Source organism: Alexandromys fortis, unplaced genomic scaffold (assembly GCF_014885135.2).
Source record: "Alexandromys fortis isolate MF-2015 unplaced genomic scaffold, M_Fortis_MF-2015_v1.1 scaffold_48, whole genome shotgun sequence".
NCBI lineage: Eukaryota > Metazoa > Chordata > Mammalia > Rodentia > Cricetidae > Alexandromys > Alexandromys fortis.
In genome coordinates, this window is record NW_026067947.1 from 4,219,059 (window position 1) to 4,236,583 (window position 17,525).

The 17,525-nt window shown below is 47.0% G+C and overlaps 1 protein-coding gene across 1 annotated transcript in view; it reads right to left on the reverse strand.

Moving 5' to 3' along the window:
* Rybp (RING1 and YY1 binding protein) overlaps positions 1-8,051 on the reverse strand; it is a 52,328-nt gene extending 44,277 nt beyond the window's left edge. The window contains exons 1-2 of the mRNA XM_050149340.1: positions 7,889-8,051; positions 7,124-7,249 (exon numbers count right to left, since the gene is read on the reverse strand). Coding sequence (XP_050005297.1) covers positions 7,124-7,249; positions 7,889-7,920 — 158 coding nt within the window. The 5' untranslated portion in view covers positions 7,921-8,051. The remainder of the gene's footprint in view (positions 1-7,123; positions 7,250-7,888) is intronic.
* Positions 8,052-17,525: the final 9,474 nt, after the last annotated feature.

The following is a 17,525-nucleotide window of genomic DNA, read 5'->3' on the forward strand; positions in this document are numbered from 1 at the left end:
GTTAATGATGATTATGACTGGAGACTAATAATAAACAGTCTCCAGGAATTCAAAGCATTTGGATGAGAAAGTAAAAGAATATAAAAGATGGACTGGGATGTTGTTCAACTGCAAAGCACCTATCTAGATGACAGATGCCTGGATTCTATCCTAAGCACCTAAAGAGTTAAAAAGGGTTAAGAGAAACAGTGTATGTAGTGGCACAATTCGGTTGTGGTTCATTAATCCAGGAAAGGAGTTCTGAGTTCAAGGCCAGCATGAACCAATCTATACAATCAATTTTACATTCAAAAAACAATGAAGCCTTCAAGGAAGAGACTGTTGCCACTTTAAACAATCACCAATTCTTATGTGATCCCTCACACCAAACCTATCATCGCAGTTACTGCACTTGGTTCTCACTGGCTATTGTTTTGGGGAAGGTGGTGTTCTCCATTTACTTATTAATCAATATTTTGAAATAGCAGTGACTACTGAACCCAGACAGGAGGCATGGTGGCACATACCAGAGACTGAAGCATTTGGAAGGCCAAGGAGAAAGAAATAGCTGTTCAAGGCCAGCCTGGACTACACACTACGTGCCTGTCAGCCTGGGCTAGTTGAGACTCAAAAATACAAATAAAAAAAGACTGCTAAACAATACAGTCAAGGAGAGGTGACAATCAACTCTTTCGCATCCTTCAGTCCAGTCACACAAAAGTAATTCTGGCCTGTTGTGGTGGCCCATACCTTTAAGCAAAGACAAGAGGATCTCTGAGATCCTGGTGTACATAATAGATTCTGCCTAAAATAAACAAACATATGTACTTACTTTGTAGCTCATCAAGCCTTTAAACTTGTATACTACCAACAGGTAAAGCAGGTACTACTTTAGGGGAGCAAAGACAATACCAACAAAGAGAAAAAGTACTGATGAAGGGACAAAGAGAAAACAGTCCAGACAGATACAGAATGTTATCGGCTCAAGTCTAGACCCACCTACTATTATGAGCACTTAGTATAAGAGCTGGTTCTGACAGCTACAGTGACTGTAAGGTTTCTAAATCCTGGAGTTCTTCAGTACCTATTGAAGTGCATAATAAATGAATGCCACATAAACAGTCCAGAACTACAGCAGTGTATAATCTCCTATCCTGGTGTTCAATCAATCAATCAATCAATCAATCAAAAAGCCAAAGGATATTAACTGGCCTGCATTTAATATACAACATACAACTAAATTGAGTACCCTAGGACCCCCCAAAAGCTGGCAATGTAAACATCATCCGAACTAAAAAGGCTAACCAGCACACATATATCAGCTTGCTTACTCTCCTCTAGCCCCAAGAGCGGCCTGGCATCACCACACCTAAACAGGGAAATGCAGGTGCAGCACTGTCCATCTGTCTGTACAGACCTCCATCAGTCCTCACTCCTCTATGTTCACTATTACACTATTAAGGGCACCCATCAATAATTGAAATGATCTCAGTTTTCTGTTTATGTATTTTCTCTTCTCTCTCCATCCTACTTCAAGTTTATGAGAACGGGAATTTTGCCTGTCTTTGCACCACTGGGCATACACACAGAGCCCAGACAGCTCTATGCACAATAAAAATTTGTCAAATGATCAAGTAAATTACCCACCCAAGTAATTTAACGTCACCAAATATACCTAAGATCATCAAGTTAGTACCAATTAATCAATTAAGTTCAATACAAAAACAATACAAAATAAATTATTGCTCAACTTCTGTTAAGAGTCATCTTGAAAACTCCCAGTTTCGAAAGAAGCATTCAGTTAGAAAGGTTTGGTAAGGTTTGATAATTTGGAACACAGGGAATTTTTTAAATGTATTTTACAGAGTATTTTTATGAAAGACAAACATTAGAACGAAGCCAATGTGACTCAAGGTGCAAAACCACAGTTGTGGATTCTCAGGAAATATGGGTAAGAGGCCTGGAAGTCTTGCTATCTGAAATGTACTGACAGATGCACTTTGGTTCCAGCAAAGATCATAACTATATTGTGGTTTTTCCACCAAACTTCTTTAGTGCTTAATGTCTTCTCACTTTGTCAGGTATCATAAAGAAAGTACAAAATTACAAACCCCAAACTCCTGAAGCTCTCAAAGAAGGAACACTTTATATACACAAGTCACTTCAAGATTCTTCCAATTCAATATCCTGAGTACCTCTTTCTGTAAAGATAGTTATTTCTAGACAACAGCTAAAATTTTACTTTTTTTCTACTGTCCATAAAGTTCTAAAAACAGTAAACTTTTCACATTGGTAGTACTTAAATAATCAGGGGTTAAGTAAGACTTTCAATTCAAAGTTGAGATAAAGTAAGCAGATAAAGATGACAGGGATGCTCGGGAGGCAGAGGCAGAGCAGTCTGGTCTACAGAGTTCCAGGACAGCCAAGGGGCTGCACAGGGAAAGTGTGGGGAGGGGCGGGGGGGAACAACTAACAAAAGGATGACGGGGCATGTATAAACTCTGTAGATGTAAGGATGGCTAGAACAGGCAGGATAGATAGAAGAGAGAATCCAATTGTCCAAAGTGTCCTCTGTCCTCCACACACACCATGAAATGAGTGCACACACATAAAAAAGAAATGTTAAAAAAAAAAAAGCAAAATCTGATTGTGCCTTTAATTCTAGCACTCAGAAGGCAGAGGCAGGAGGTTTTCTGAGAGTTCAAAGCCAGCCTGGTCTGCAAAGTGAGTTCCAGGACAGCTAGGGCTGTTATATAGAGAAACCCTGTCTCAAAAACAAAAACAAAAAAAAGCAAAATCTGGAGATGAAAACAATAAAGCTCCAAATCTATAGCGACTGACCCAAACACATTTCCAATTGCTCAAGAGACTTTCAAGTAATAGTAGAGAAAAAGATGTACCACTACTAGCAAAGAAACAAACACTGACAAGAATGACTACATAGCAGTGTTCCAGTAAGTTCTATTTTAAAAGAGAGTATTTTACTCAGAGAAAAGACAAAGTCACAAAAAAAAAAAAATCACCAAATCTAAGAAGTTATTTTGTCCATTTACAAACTTCAGCAGTACAAAGAATTATGTGAGTTTATGCATTTGTAATGCTTTACTTTTTCTTTCCTCTTTTATGAACGGAGCAGGATCAGAAGAAATACTACAAGCTACCACCTAGGAAAGGCATTATGTTTCTCTCCCACCCACCTACCATCTTATACATACAAAAATGCTCTTTTTATTTTTATTTCCCCATCTTGCAAAAGCTGGGTGTACCACCATTGTGGCAACCATCCAGCAGTCCACAACTACTTTAGGCTCCACTGTTAACTTAGCTATGTACTAATGAATGTGAAAGAGGAAATCAACTAACATTATGGCAATGTTCTAAAACTTGGAATGTGGTGACAGCTGCATTCTTTCAAATGACTTAAGAAAAATCACTTCATTGCACTCAATGATGAGTGAATGTTATGATATGTAAAGTATGTGTTGTCCCCCCCCCAATAAAGCTCTTAAAAAAATGACATGCTGAAGAGATCGCTCAGAGGTTAATAGCACTTGAGGTTTTCAGAGGACCAGAGTTCATTCCCAGCATCTATACCAGGCAGCTAACAACCACCAGAGAATCTGATGATACCTTTGCTCACCAGCATATGCGTACCTACACAACACACATAAATGAAAATAAAAAAATTTCTTAAAAAAAAAAAAAAACAGCAAAAGACTACAAAGAATAGTTAACAAAAAAAATGATAGAATAGGGAAGGCCAGATTTAATGGCCTTACACCTGTAATACCCAAATTAGAGACTGGCAAGGGCCCGGAGTTCAAAACCAGTCGAGTCTATGTCAGTTACAGGCCATTCGAATCCTATCTCAAAAGAATAACAGACCCAAGAAGCCGGAGAGATGGCTCAGTGTTAAGCACTGGTTTAACACTGAAAGGACCAGGGTTCAATTCCCAGCACCCACACAGCAGCTCACAATTGTCTGTAACCTGTATCTAGGGGATCTGACACCCTCACACAGACATACATGTAGGCAAAACACTAATGCACATAAAGTAAAACTGAATTATTTTTTGAATAATTAAAAAAAAGAAAAAAAATACAGACCCAACATGTACTTCATAATTATCTCTAAAATACAGATCTTAGCCCAGCAGGCTCATTCGTAAATAATAAATGAACAAATGTATAAAGAGGTCTGCCTCGAAAGAATCCCACTATTACTAGTAAGTGTCCACTCCTTTCCTTTTGGGACTTTTCTAACTGCCCCTTTCACTCTGTTCTTCGCCATTCCACAAAGTTCATATTCTAAGTTAATTCACTATCTACCTGCAGCTACCTGCAGACTTAAAAATACTACAGCACATCGCAATAGAGGTCAAAAGCTGGCAGCTGGTTTTGCAGAAATCATTTTCCTTTTCCAAAAGAAATGGGATAAGGGTTCCTTCTAGTTCCTTCTCAAGCCAGACTGTTCCAATCCCACTTTACACACGTTTCGCAGCCTTTACAGTTTGGATTACTTTACCTGAGTACATGCTCTGCCACCCTTTAACACCTCCCTTTCCCTTCAGCTGCTTCTTTCACACCCTAGGAACTTCATAAATGCTCTTTAGATGATGTCTAGTATTTTCCTACTTAAACGAGGGTTATCAATCCCATCAGCAAAGGGCAAATAGCTCTGTGTCCTATTGGACTACCAGTACTTAAAGCTGTTTTTTCCTAGGTTGACTGGTTGATGCCAGCAGCAATAAAAACAAGAGTAATCAACAACACCACAGTGACTACTGGCCAGCTAACCAGATAAGGCTGCTTAAACACTAGCTCAGAGCAACAAAACCATGTGTGTCAGCAAATACACTACTTCAAAATCGCCAATTTTCATCTATTACCCACCATCCAACCCCCAACCACGAAGCTAGGTTGAAGTTCCTAAGACCTAACTTTAAGGCCCAACACAGCAAAAACAAACCAAAAACCAAATTATGTTTTCTATTGCTACCTGATTAAAATACTATGAAAGAGAGAAAATGGCAAGATCCCAAAAGTGCAAAACTATTTACAAGAAAAAGGCTCAAGAGAAAATACTGTAATAGGCAATATCCCAGAGAAATCAGATACACTAGCTAGGAGAGCAGTGTAATCAATGAAATCATGAAATCAATGAATAACACACAAATGTTACTTGTATTCCACTTAATGTTGACTTCTGAACAGATCTAAAACACTGAAGTATTAATAACAACCTCTGTCCAAAGAGTATCATGACTGGTACTTTAAATGCCGGGCCATTTCACTGGCCTTCTACCTGTGAAATCTGTATCCAAGCCTACTGAATGACTCAATGGATGACAGCCCTGAAAGATAACACTCTACTTATTTTTCTGACAGGCTCTCAAATGTCCTAAAATTTCACTGTCATCATCTGTGGTTCTGAAAACTGTAGACAGAATCATAAAGTCAACACCTTTCATGTGTTTCCAAAAAACTGGTGAGTCAGGTTTTTCAATTAAAGTAGAAATTGAAAATCATTGCGATATGAGATAATCTTTCCCAGCAATACATCATATGTAAACTTTTGAATCTGGCTGAAGTTTCTCTTCACCAGCACGGTTTTCAAGTTCTTACTAGTTTCCTGGTCATTTACTTGAACATCATCTACAGGAACACTCAAAGCAAAACCACAATAAAGAGCTTTGGCCTCAGAGGGATTCTACATGTAAAAAACATTACTCATAAATAATATACAGTTACTATTGATTTAAGTAACAAACATGTTTCTAAACTTTCATGCTGCTTGATGGAATCCCCGATTTTGGACAGCAGAACAAACCACACAGAAATGGGTTTTCCGTTTAACTAAATCTATTTATTTACACAAAAATTTGACATGAATTTTATTTAAATAAAAAAACAAAACCCAACAACAACCTACTAGCTGGGTGTGGTGACAACTGTCTACAATGCCAGCACTCAGGAGGCTGAGGCAACAGGATTGCAGTTCCAGACTAGCTCCAAAATGATGAGATGCTATCTTAGTAGAGAAAAACTACTATAAATTTCAGTTCTTGAGTTTTGATTCAAAAGTCTCATTTCTTAAGAGTTAGTGAAATTCTAAAGCAGTCCACCAGCATCTGGGGCAAGTCATTCTAGTTAGACTTGCAGCTCAGCCTCCTTAATCCCAAGTGAAAGTAAAGCAGAGACCCGGACAGAACATCCAGGTGGAACTACAGTCACACTGAGATGACACCAACTCAAAGCAAGCACCTGCTGAAAGGAAACTTTTGGCCATCAACCTCATTCACTTTCGGACGTCTTCTAAAGACAGTCTACTTAAAGGAGACTGAACTCTTAGGAACAGAAACCCCAGATAAAAATGAAGACACCTGGAGGACTATAAAACCAGTTTTTACATTTTACCTAAGTCTATTTTAACGTTACCTCTAGAAGTAGCTCCAACTCATTTGCTATCACGTGCAGTCAATACTCATCTCAATACCAAAGAAACGCTTTCAATGTTGCACAAGAATCTATCCACCTCAACATTTCACACTACTTCACCAATCTGCATAAGCTAATAAAAAACCAGAAACATCAGCACCCCCATGCACTTTCCCAACTCTCCAATATTTAATCTTTAAGTGCAAAAAGAAGAGGCATGTTTACAAGGCAGAAAAAGGCACAATCCAGTCTTATTGTACTTCCATACCACCATTAAACTCAGGAAAAAACTAATTCCGGAGAGACAAATTAAAACCACTCTGCACATGGCAAAAACAAAAAGGTCTAATCCACGGCAGTATGCCCACTTCCTCTCTCCCCTCTGGGAGCCAATACCAACAAGCCAAAGGATGCAAGTGTCAAATAAATCCAGTGTCTGTCTGAAACAAGACGAAAACCTGGGGAAATTCCCTCCCATAAATCCTCTATTTTAGCACGAGGCACTGCACCCAACTGAAAATGGCAAGCAACCCCAACCAAATCCCTCATCCCCCAAATGCAAATAAAAAGGGGGCGTAATCAACAAGTTGGCAAGAGGGCGATCAATAATAATAAAAGTACGACTTCCCTCTCCTCAGCACAAATTGATAAATAAAGCCAAAACAAATCCTTCCGCAAAAGCTAACAAACGCACGTCTTCCAGTACCTGGTGGAGGTGCCTTTCCGCACATCGCAGATGCTGCATTTAAAGGCTTCGGCGCTGTTCCTGAAGGTGCAGACGCTACAATCCCAAAAGCCTTCGTCTGCGGCAGGTTTTGCTTGTCTTTTTGGCCTTCCGAGGAGCGAGGAACCGAAGGGAGGATGGAGAGAGGAGAGAAACAGGCGCTGGTGAGCCGTCGTCATTTCACAGGAATCCGACGCTGGAAACTTCTCGCAGCGACCACCCATCCACCCCACTGGCGGGCACCGGGGCCGGAGGCCGGCGGGCAGCGCGGAGCCGTGGGCCCCCTCCGGCCCCGGGAACCGAGCGCCTAGCGGCGACGGCTCACGCGGGACCGCGCCGGGCGCAGGAAGCGGGCCGACTCGTGGGCGCGAGCGCGGGGCGGCGGGGGCGCGGCGCGGGCCGCGGGCCGGATCCCGAAGGCGGCGGGCAGCCGGGACGGCCGGGCGGCGGCGCGGAGGGGGCCGGCGCCGCGCGCTGCCCGCCCCTGCTCGCGCCCTCCCGCCCGCCCCACCTGGTTAAATCTCCCTTTGTCTGGGCGGAGCGGCGACGGCGGAGGGCGGCTGAGGAGGAGCCGCCATGGCTGCGGCGCGCACGGCCGCCGGCCCGAGCGGAGCGACACCGCCTCCCTCCGCCCCCGGGTCTCCATCTTAGCGCGCCTCCCCCGCGCGGCCGCTCCGGCCTAGTCGCCGGCGTCCCCGCCCGCCGCGGCCGCCCTCCCCTTCCGCCCCCTCGGCGCCCGGCAGGTACCTGGTCGGGCTCTTCTTGTCGCCCATGGTCATGGACGGGCTGGCCCCCGGCGCCCCACAGCTGCGCGCGCCGCCGCTCAGAGGAGAAGCGCGGTCCGCAGCGTCGCGGAGCGGCCCCCGCCCTCCCGCGCCGCCCGCCCGCCCGCCCTCCGCCGATGGGCTTGAGCTCTGGCCGCCGCCGCCGCCGCTGCCGCCGCCAGTCTCCGGACGAGACTAGTCCCCGCCAGCGCCGCCTCCGCCGAGTGACTGACGAGGGGCGGGGCCGGGCGCCGCGCGTCATGCACCAGTCAGCCAATAGGAGGGCGACGACCGGCGCCGTGGGGGCGGGGCGGGGCGCGCGGGAGGGCGGGGCGCGGCGGGGGGCGGGGCGGCCGGCGTGCGTGCCCGGGAGTGTGTGCGCGCGGGGGGCGCGCGTGCCTGCCGGTGGCCCCCGCGGCCCCGGCGCGTCTGAGCGTGCGAGCCCGGCGGGGAGCACGTGGCCGTGGCTGCGGGTCCCCGCCGCTCTGTGGCAGCCTCTACTCGCTTCGGAGCCCTGTGCGGCCGCTGCTGGGACTCTCGCCCCGCAAACGCTCCGCTGAAGTAGTTCCGCGCAGTTTGCGCGCGCCGCGGGGGTCTGCGCCTCGAGGCCCGCGTCTCCCGCACTGTCGCTTTTGCCACGCGGGGCTTTGTGGTCGCCTCCCCCGAGTGACCCTCCCCGGCGACAGCCAGCCCCGCACCCTTCTGGGCCCGGGCGCCGGAGGGAACTCTGGAGAGGGTGTGGCGGAGCCGCGGGCCCCCGCAGCCGAATTAGGGCGTTTCCCCCGGGAAGTTGCTGTTCAGATCCAGGCGACCACGTGCCTGCTTTCCAACCTCGTGCCGCGGCTCCTGCCCCCGAGAAATGAGGCTCCTAACGCTCTTCCCAGGAAGGGCACCGTGGATGGAAAGGACGCTGACCTGTACCCCGCACTTAGGAAGTGCCAGGGCCCGACTCCATTCCCTCAGGCGTCTGTGGTTGGGAGGTGGGAAAGATCGGTACCCCTCACTTTCTGCCCTGCTCCAAGAGTGTTCTCGTCACCGGTTGTGTGTCCTGGCCCTCTACCCGTCCGTCCGTCCCTCCCCTTGCCCCCCTCCCCGCACTGGCAAGGAACCAAAGGGGGGGGCGATGTCTGAAGGTTAAAGTAAGCCCCAGGTCGGGGAGGGACTGCATCAGTGGGTGATGCTAAAAGGTGGGGGCAGGGCTGGGGTGTGGAGGACAGATAAGATGCGCAAACTCAAAGTAGGTTCTTATCAGGACTGGTTCTTGGGAGGAGAGCAGAGCTGGAAACCCGCTGAAGCTACAGGAGAGCGGGAAGCAGGAAGTCTTGGGTTCTGAAGGGAGAGAATAAGAGGGAGGCTCTGTGACCAAGATAAGCTTGATCAGCACTAGATGTCCTCCAAACAGGCACACTCAGAAGGGCCAAGCTACACCCGGCAGCAAGGGTCAACAACCTCCCAGACCTGGGCCACTTACTACTTTTTTGTAGTTGAAGTAGGAAGGATGGAGTCCCAGGGTCAGAGAGGCCAAAGATAGCCAAGGAATGTGCATGTTAAGGCATGGCCCAGGGCCAGAAGATCTGGCCTCTAGGGTCGGCCTGGCATGCTTCCAGCACTCTGCCCCTGGTGCATTAAAAAAACAAGTCCCTATGGAGGGGGAGGCAGGGAACCGCTGAAGGGCTGCAGCTCAGTTCCTGCCTAGCGAAAAGATCCTGGATTAGATCCCCAAGCACTCGGTAAATACACAAAGAATAGGTAAAAGAATAAGCAATCCCTCTGCAAACCACATCGAGAAGGTAGGTAGATTTATGTAGAAGAAGAAAGTCGCAAACCTTTTTTGCCCCTCAGTAATAGAGTCATGATGTACCACGGAGGTGAAGGTGTGCCAAGGTTTTTCACCATCTCTGTGCAACCCAGCCCCAACCCCAGGTCTTCAATTTAAGTCAGCCAAGGTTAGCTCAGCCTCTTCATGAACTACCCCTGGGGCCATATAGTCAGTCTGCTGGTGGAACTTCTTCCTCCCCTTGGTAGAGCTGGAACCCATGGCCTTGTTGGTAGGCAAGTACTGCTACTGAGTGATAGACGTAGGAAGCCCCTGACTAGCACTTCTTACTCAGCAGACAATCTTTGATCGTCCATTCTGTTGCCTACATCCAAGTTCACATTCCTTTCTTTGCTTAATCTTGTAGACTCCCATTGCAGCCACACAATCATTTATCCACAGGACATTTACATTTTCCAGGATGTCTTTTCATGTACATGCATTTGTCCGGTGGTACCTTTTCAAAAGAGAGAGACTGTTTCTTGAAAGCTTGTTTTAAAGGAGAGTTTCCAGAATAAAGAGCTCATTTCTAGGAACTTACTCGGCGACAGCAGGTTCAGGAATTTTGATTTTAGTCAGTAGCGGGAAATGAGATGCTGCCAGTGTCTTTCTGGTCAGGACTGCATGGGACACCCTACCCCTAGATTTTGGAGGCCATGACCCATGGCAGGATGGCTCTAGGCAGAAGGCACTTCAACTAGAGCTAGATGGCAGGCAGACCTTCCTCCAAGCGTTGCAAGTGAGGCGACTGCCCTCCCTGGTCATCTGGTTCCTGTCTGAACTTTTGCTCAAGAAAGGAGGGAGCCAGGCGATGGTGGCGCAGGCCTTTAATCCCAGCACTGGTAGAGGCAGGTGGATCTCTGTGAGTTCGAGACCAGCCTGGTCTACAGAGCTAGTTCCAGGATAGGCTCCAAAGCCACAGAGAAACCCTGTCTCGAGAGAAAAAAAAAAAAGAAAGAAAAAAAAGGAGGGAAAGCGAGCGTGGTGCAGCTCAACTTTAACCCCTGCAGCAGAGGTATGTGGATCTTGGAATAAAGCTAGCTAGGATCTATAGTGAGTTCCAAGGCAGCCAGGGCAACATAGACCCTGTCAAAAAAAGAAGAAGAAGAGAGAGAGAAGAGAAGAGAAGAGAAGAGAAGAGAAGAGAAGAGAAGAGAAGAGAAGAGAAGAGAAGGGAAGGAAGTGGAGAGGGAGGAAGAGCACTGGTATATGCCAAAAGAAGGGTCTGGAAAGTTGTCAGTATAGCTTGCTCCTATCTTTAAGTTTGCTACTGCTCCCCTCAAGCTAGTTTCACCTGAATGCTCACGAATGCAGGAACCTTGGACCTGAGGAATGCCTAATAAAGACGTGGTAAACGTGGGAGAGGTAAGCCATCTCCAAGTACCTCCAGGCTTGCCCCAGGCCGTCACGTATCACTCTGCTGGTCTGAGTCTCCAGCTACAGTCTAGGTTAGGGTTTGCTTCAGTCTACAGTGAACTGAGAGTAGCACAGGCTAAATGTGAAAACACTTTGTTATGCCCCAGGAAACTACCGCCAATAGATGGTTCATAGGAAGATCTGTTTTATTTGAGGGGCGGGCCTCGAGACAGAATTTCTCTGTGTAGCTTTGGAGGCTGTGCTGGAAACTCACTCTGTAGACCACAGAAACCCAAACTCACAGAGAAACGCCTGCCTCTGCCTTCGGTGTGTTGGGATCAAAGGCGTGCGCCAGCACCACCAGGTCACAACTGAAATCTTAACTTCCCAAATCTCTGCCCTTCTTGGCTGGCTTTTCCAGTCACCTGGTGATGCTGTTACCCCACCCCCCACTCCTCTCCCCTTCAATCCCACTGGCCCTGAAAGGTTCAGTAAAGTCATTGAGACCTCAGTACACTGCAGCTTTCCAGGATAAAATCACTGGGGAGTTAGGAAAGGAACCTAGCATTGGATGGAACTGGTGGCCACCCAAGTGCATTCTTAAGAAAACTGTAAGAAAACTAGTACTGTATACTATTGTCATTAGTCTGTTAAAGTCAGGATAAGCAGGAGTGGGGCACATGTCCCTCTATGATCTCAGCAGTTGAGATATGGTGTTAGGAGGCCCATGAGTTCTAGGCCAACTTGAGCTACATGAGACCCTATTTGGAAAAACAAACTAACACCCTCTACTCAACAAAGACAAAACAACAAAGAAGGGATACTGAAATGAACTAACCATCTACAAAAAGAAAAATGTCAAGAAAATAATCTCAAATAAAAAATAGTTCTTCCAGCCTGGCGGTTTAATCCTAGCACTCGGGAGGCAGAGGCAGGCAGATCTCTGTGAGTTCAAGGCCAGCCTGGTCTAGTTCCAGCTAGTTCCAGGACAGGAACCAAAAGCTACGGAGAAACCCAGTCTCGAAAATCAAGAAAAAAAAAAAAAGTTCTTCCTAGTCTGGCAGTGGTGGTGCATGCCTTTAATTCCAGCCCTTGAATGGAGGCAAAGGCAGGCAGAGCTCCGTGAATTTTAGACCAACTTAGTCTACAGAGTAAGTTCCAGGAAATCCAGGGCTATGTAGAGAGCCTCTGTCTCAACACAAAACAAGCAAAAAAGAATAAATGTCTAAAATATCCAGAAGAAAGTATAAATAGGAAAGTCTCCTAGCAGTATAAAAAGATTCTTTACACAATGTGTGGGAAACAAGGGTTCAGGACTTGGAGTTGCAACTGGTTTGGTAGAGTGGTTCACCAGCATGCAGAAGCCTTGGGTTCTATCCCCCACAGCACGCAGTAGCCCTAGGCTCCCTCCCCTGCAGCATGCAGCAAGTCCTGGTTTCCACCCCCCACAGCATGCAGGAGCCCTGGGCTCCATCCCCTACAGCATGCAGCAGCAAGTCCTGGTTTCCCTCCCCTGCAGCATGCAGCAAGTCCTGGTTTCCACCCCCCACAGCATGCAGGAGCCCTAGGTTCTATCCCCCCACAGCATGTAAGAATCCTGGGTTCTATCCCCAACAACATGCAGCAAGCCCTAGGTTCCATCCCCCACAGCATGCAGGAACCCTGAGTTCTATCCCCCACAGCATGCAGTAACCCTGAGTTCTATCCCCCACAGCATGCAGCAAGCCCTACGTTCCATCCCCCACAGCATGCAGTAGCCATGGGCTCCATCCCTCACAACATGCAGCAAGCCCTAGGTTCCATCCCCCACAGCATGCAGGAGCCCTAGGTTCTATCCCCCACAGCATGCAGCAAATCCTGAGTTCCATCCCCCACAGCAAGCAGTAAGTCCTAGGTTCCATCCCCCACAGCATGCAGGAGACCTGGGTTCTATCTCCCACAGCATGCAGTAAGTTCTAGGTTCCATCCCCCACAGCATGCAGGAGCCCTAGGCTCCATCCTCCACACTGAGTAAATCAGGCATAGTAGCACACCTGGAACCCCAATATTCGAGAGGTGGAGGAGAGTGATCATCCCCAGCTACACAATGAATTCTAAGGCAGCCTGTGCTACTTGAGACCCTGTCTCTGAACAATAAATTAAGTTACCTTCTCTTTGAAAGGTGCTGTTGAGAAAATGAAAAGAAGACCAGGAACGTAGCTCAGTTGGTAGTGTGATTGCCTAGGGCCCTGGATTCAATCTTCTATACTGCATAGATCTGACATAATGGCTCAAGCCTATAAACCCAGCACTGTGAGGCAGGGGGATCAGAAATTCAAAGACCTCTTCAACTATGTTCAAAGCCAGCCTGGGCTATGTGAGATGTTATGTCAAAAAAGAGGAGGAGGAGAAGAAATCGTGCATACACAAAAGGAAAAGACAGACCTGAAAAACAAGTCAAAGATTAGGGGCTAATATTTACAGAATATATAGATGGTAAAGGACTTGCATCCAAAAATATGGCTCACTTTTCCTTATGCAGCTAATGAGAATATGAGCAGAAGATACAGGCAGACATTTCACCAGGAGGTCCAGAGATAGCACAACACACGTGTCCAACATCAGGATTCACTAGGGAACCCACACAGAACCACAGCAGTATACCCCTCAGCCTCAGAGTGGCTTAAGTCAAAAAAATCTAACAATGCCAAGTGCAGGGGAGGATGTGGCACTACCCTCCTCCATTACCAGTGGGAGTGCAATATGGTACATTTCCTCTGGAAAAAACAGATTGGCAGTTTCTTACCAAGTTAAACATACACTTGCCGTGTGAGCCAGCAATCCCACTCCTAGAGATTTACCAGGAGACGGGGAGGCATATGTTCACATAAAACATTATACTTAGATACTTAAAGCTGCTCTTTCATTGGCACCGAAATCTGGCGGCACTCCAAATGCCCTGAGCTGGTGGATCATTAACACATTATGGTACATCTACAGTGTGGAATACTACTCGGCTGGTAAAAGGGCAAGCTACTGCCCAGGCAATAAAACAAAGAGCAAATGCTTTATTCTAAGGACAAGAAGCCAGTCTGCGAAGATGATTTACCGTGTGGTTGCACTTCATGAGGTTTTTCTGGAAGAGGTAAAACGAGACGATTTCTTTAAGATTCAGTGATCAGATTAAGGCCAATTGATCGGCTTTACGAGGTGCCTTCTCTTTGAGTACTGGTGGTTATTGAAAAGAAGTTCTGGAGGACCTTGAAGTGATGTGGGTGACCCGTCACTCCCAGTTTAATGGCCAGAGTACCATAGCCACAGCCGTCAGTGGGAAAGACAATCCCCATGTGCCTCAGAGATGAACAGCGGGAAAGATTTGGCTGTTCACCTTCTGGCTCTGAGGGGCAGGGTTACTGCTTAAACAAGCAGAGGGGCATCTGTCTGGACAGGCACTGCCTTGCTCAGAATGCTGCTAGGACTTCTCATGACACTTAGCTTAAGACCCGGAATCTTGTCTGTGGTCCTCCAGCCTCCTTATCTTCGTACTCATACAGCTTCTTCAGCCCCTAGCATGACTCTGGGCACGCAGGTGCCTTGTTTTCTGCCAAGCACCGGCCTCCTAAGGCCCTTCTGCCTGTTTGCCCATGGATCTCTCCGTAGCTCCCAGCTACCTGGTATCCTAGTGCCTGCTAAACATCCCTCTTCAAAAGTGCTTACACATCCTACATCGATAGATAGCGTGAGCTCAAGTCACCGACACCCGTTAAACTGCCACGGTCCCCCTTAGATGATTAAGCATGAGCCTGCGCACAGCAACTTCCACCAAAATTGATGACCGCCCGCCCGCCCGCCTGCCGGGGATTGACTAGAACTTAATTTCTAGGGGAGCAACAGCTCTCCTTTCTTCAGTCTCTATTGGTAGTGTCTAGACTAGAACAAAAAAAGGTCCCCAAGGCCAGTAGATAGTAATAATTGAAGTCAAGACAAAAATGTGTTTACATCTATCCCCCTCTTAAAGCCTCAAATGATCCAATAAGAGAATCTCACCATTACGGAGCCATAGAGGTGGTTCAGCAGGCAAAAGCACTTGCCTGGCCAGTCTGTGGATCTGAAGTAGATCCCCAGAACCCACATAAAAGACATACATAATGGCTCCCATCAGTCACTCCAGCATATGGAGATGGGAGGTGGAGATAAAAGAATCAGCTGGATGTTCTCTCCTGGGTTAGCTCGGAAATAAGAGAGACCCCGCCTCAAAAACAATGTGGAAGGAGATAATGGATTCCTGAAAAAGTGTTCTCTGATGGCCACTTGTTTGTAGTGTCTCTGTACTCTCCTGCTCTGTGTTCTCTCTCTCTCTCTCTCTCTCTCTCTCTCTCTCTCTCTCTCCCTCCCTCCCTCCCTCCCTCCCTCCCTCCCTCCCCCATCTGTCTCTGTGTCTGTCTGTCTTTCTCCCTCTGTGTGTGTCTCTCTGTCTGTCTGTCTGTCTGTCTGTCTGTCTCTCTCTCTCTCTCTCTCTCTCTCTCTCTCTCTCTCTCTTGTTTTTCTCTTTCCCTTGCGCTCTCTCTCTCCCTTTCCCTCTGCCTCTTCCTCTCCTTCCCTTCTCATACCAAAATTTAAAAGAAAATAAGAACTGCCCCATCACTTCCTTAGATAGTTGAACAAACTAATTTGCTTCAAGTCAGGACAGAGTCTAAATTCCACACAGCCTCTGATCCCCAGCTCTGTCATCTTGTCCCTTCAGAAGCATCACAAAGAGCCAGCTTGTTTTGAAGGGTCCCTGAGGGAGTATAGACACATGCCAAAGTCCTGTGGACCCTTTCTGACAGAGAAGCTTGTATGTGTGGCTGTGAGTTTGTCATTTCTCCATCCCCTGATGGCTCCAGTTAGGTCAGTCTCTAACCCATGCAAGGTCTCAGCTGTCCTCCTCTTCAGGGTAAAACCACAAATATTGAGGCTAGAAGAGCTGGCTCGGCTGTTAAGAGTAAGCATTGCTCTTGCAGAGGACCAATACCCACATGCAGACATGCGCATTGCACTATTTAAAATAAACCTTATATACACTAAGCTTTCTGATCCTGGTAGACCCGGGTTTGTGAGCCTGTCCGATTGTTAGCTTTTGCCTGTGAAGAGCAACCACTTGTGCTGGACCCCACAGAATGAATGAGGTACTTAGTGCTACTTGTTTGGGCCTGTTATGTGCAGAAGGGGTACCTGGTCCCAAAACCCAAACCCCAGCATTCACTTCTCCAGCTGATACTTGATTTCCCTTACCTTAGAATCAGAGTCACCATACTCTGAGGACAATTCTCTTAGTTCGGAGGGAAAAGCCAGTGTGCAGAAAGGAGTTGAGACTGTTGCTCACATCACCCTGATCTGCACAGTCACCTCCTCTGTGAACACCCAATGTGCCCTCTCTGGTTGAAGACAGCTAGCTCTAACAGTGTATGTGAAATTTTTTTTTTTTTTTTTTTTTTTTTTTTTTTGTTTTTCGAGACAGGGTTTCTCTGTGGTTTTGGAGCCTGTCCCGGAACTAGCTCTTGTAGACCAGGCTGGTCTCGAACTCACAGAGATCCGCCTGCCTCTGCCTCCCAAGTGCTGGGATTAAAGGCGTGCACCACCACCGCCCGGCCAGTGTATGTGAATTTAAACAAGAAAATCTCCACTGGCCTGAGTTTATACCCAGGCTGACAGTATCCTGCTTTCTGGTTGCTGACTCTTCCGGAACAGAATGGAAACCCTATAAATCAAGCATCCTGCCATTCACTAACATATCTTGCTCATTAAAACAGCTGAGGTTGGATCAGTGAGATGGTGAGATGACTCAGCCAGCAAAGGGACTTTCTGTTCAAATCTGGTGACCTGAGTTCAATTCCTTGAAGCCAACAAGAGATAGAAAGGAGAACTGACTCCAAGAACTGGCTTCCACATGTACATTGTAGCATGCCTGCTCCCGGTACACATATGCACATGTATACATGACAATAAATAAAAAATTATAAACATCTAGTATTGGGATATGTTTATATGTCACAGGGTGTTCATCTCCTCCAGATCCTTATGGTGAAGACCTCACCCTTGCTACCCCAGAATGTTATGTATTTGGAGATGGGATCTTTAGAGGTGACTAAATTAAAACAGAGATAATAAAGTAGAACCTGCAATACCCTCCCCCTTCTTAAATTTTTTAGAGCCAGAGTCTCATTGGATAGCCTTGACTGGTCTGGACTAGAACTAGACATGCTGGCCTTGAACTCACTGAGAAGTGCCTGCCTCTGCTATACTGAATGCTAGGATTAAAGGTGTACACACACACACACACACACACACACACACACACACACACATACAGTATCTCTTAAAAAAAATTCAAAGTCAGAGCCGGGCGATGGTGGCGCACGCCTTTAATCCCAGCACTCGGGAGGCAGAGGCAGGCGGATCTCTGTGAGTTCGAGACCAGCCTGGTCTA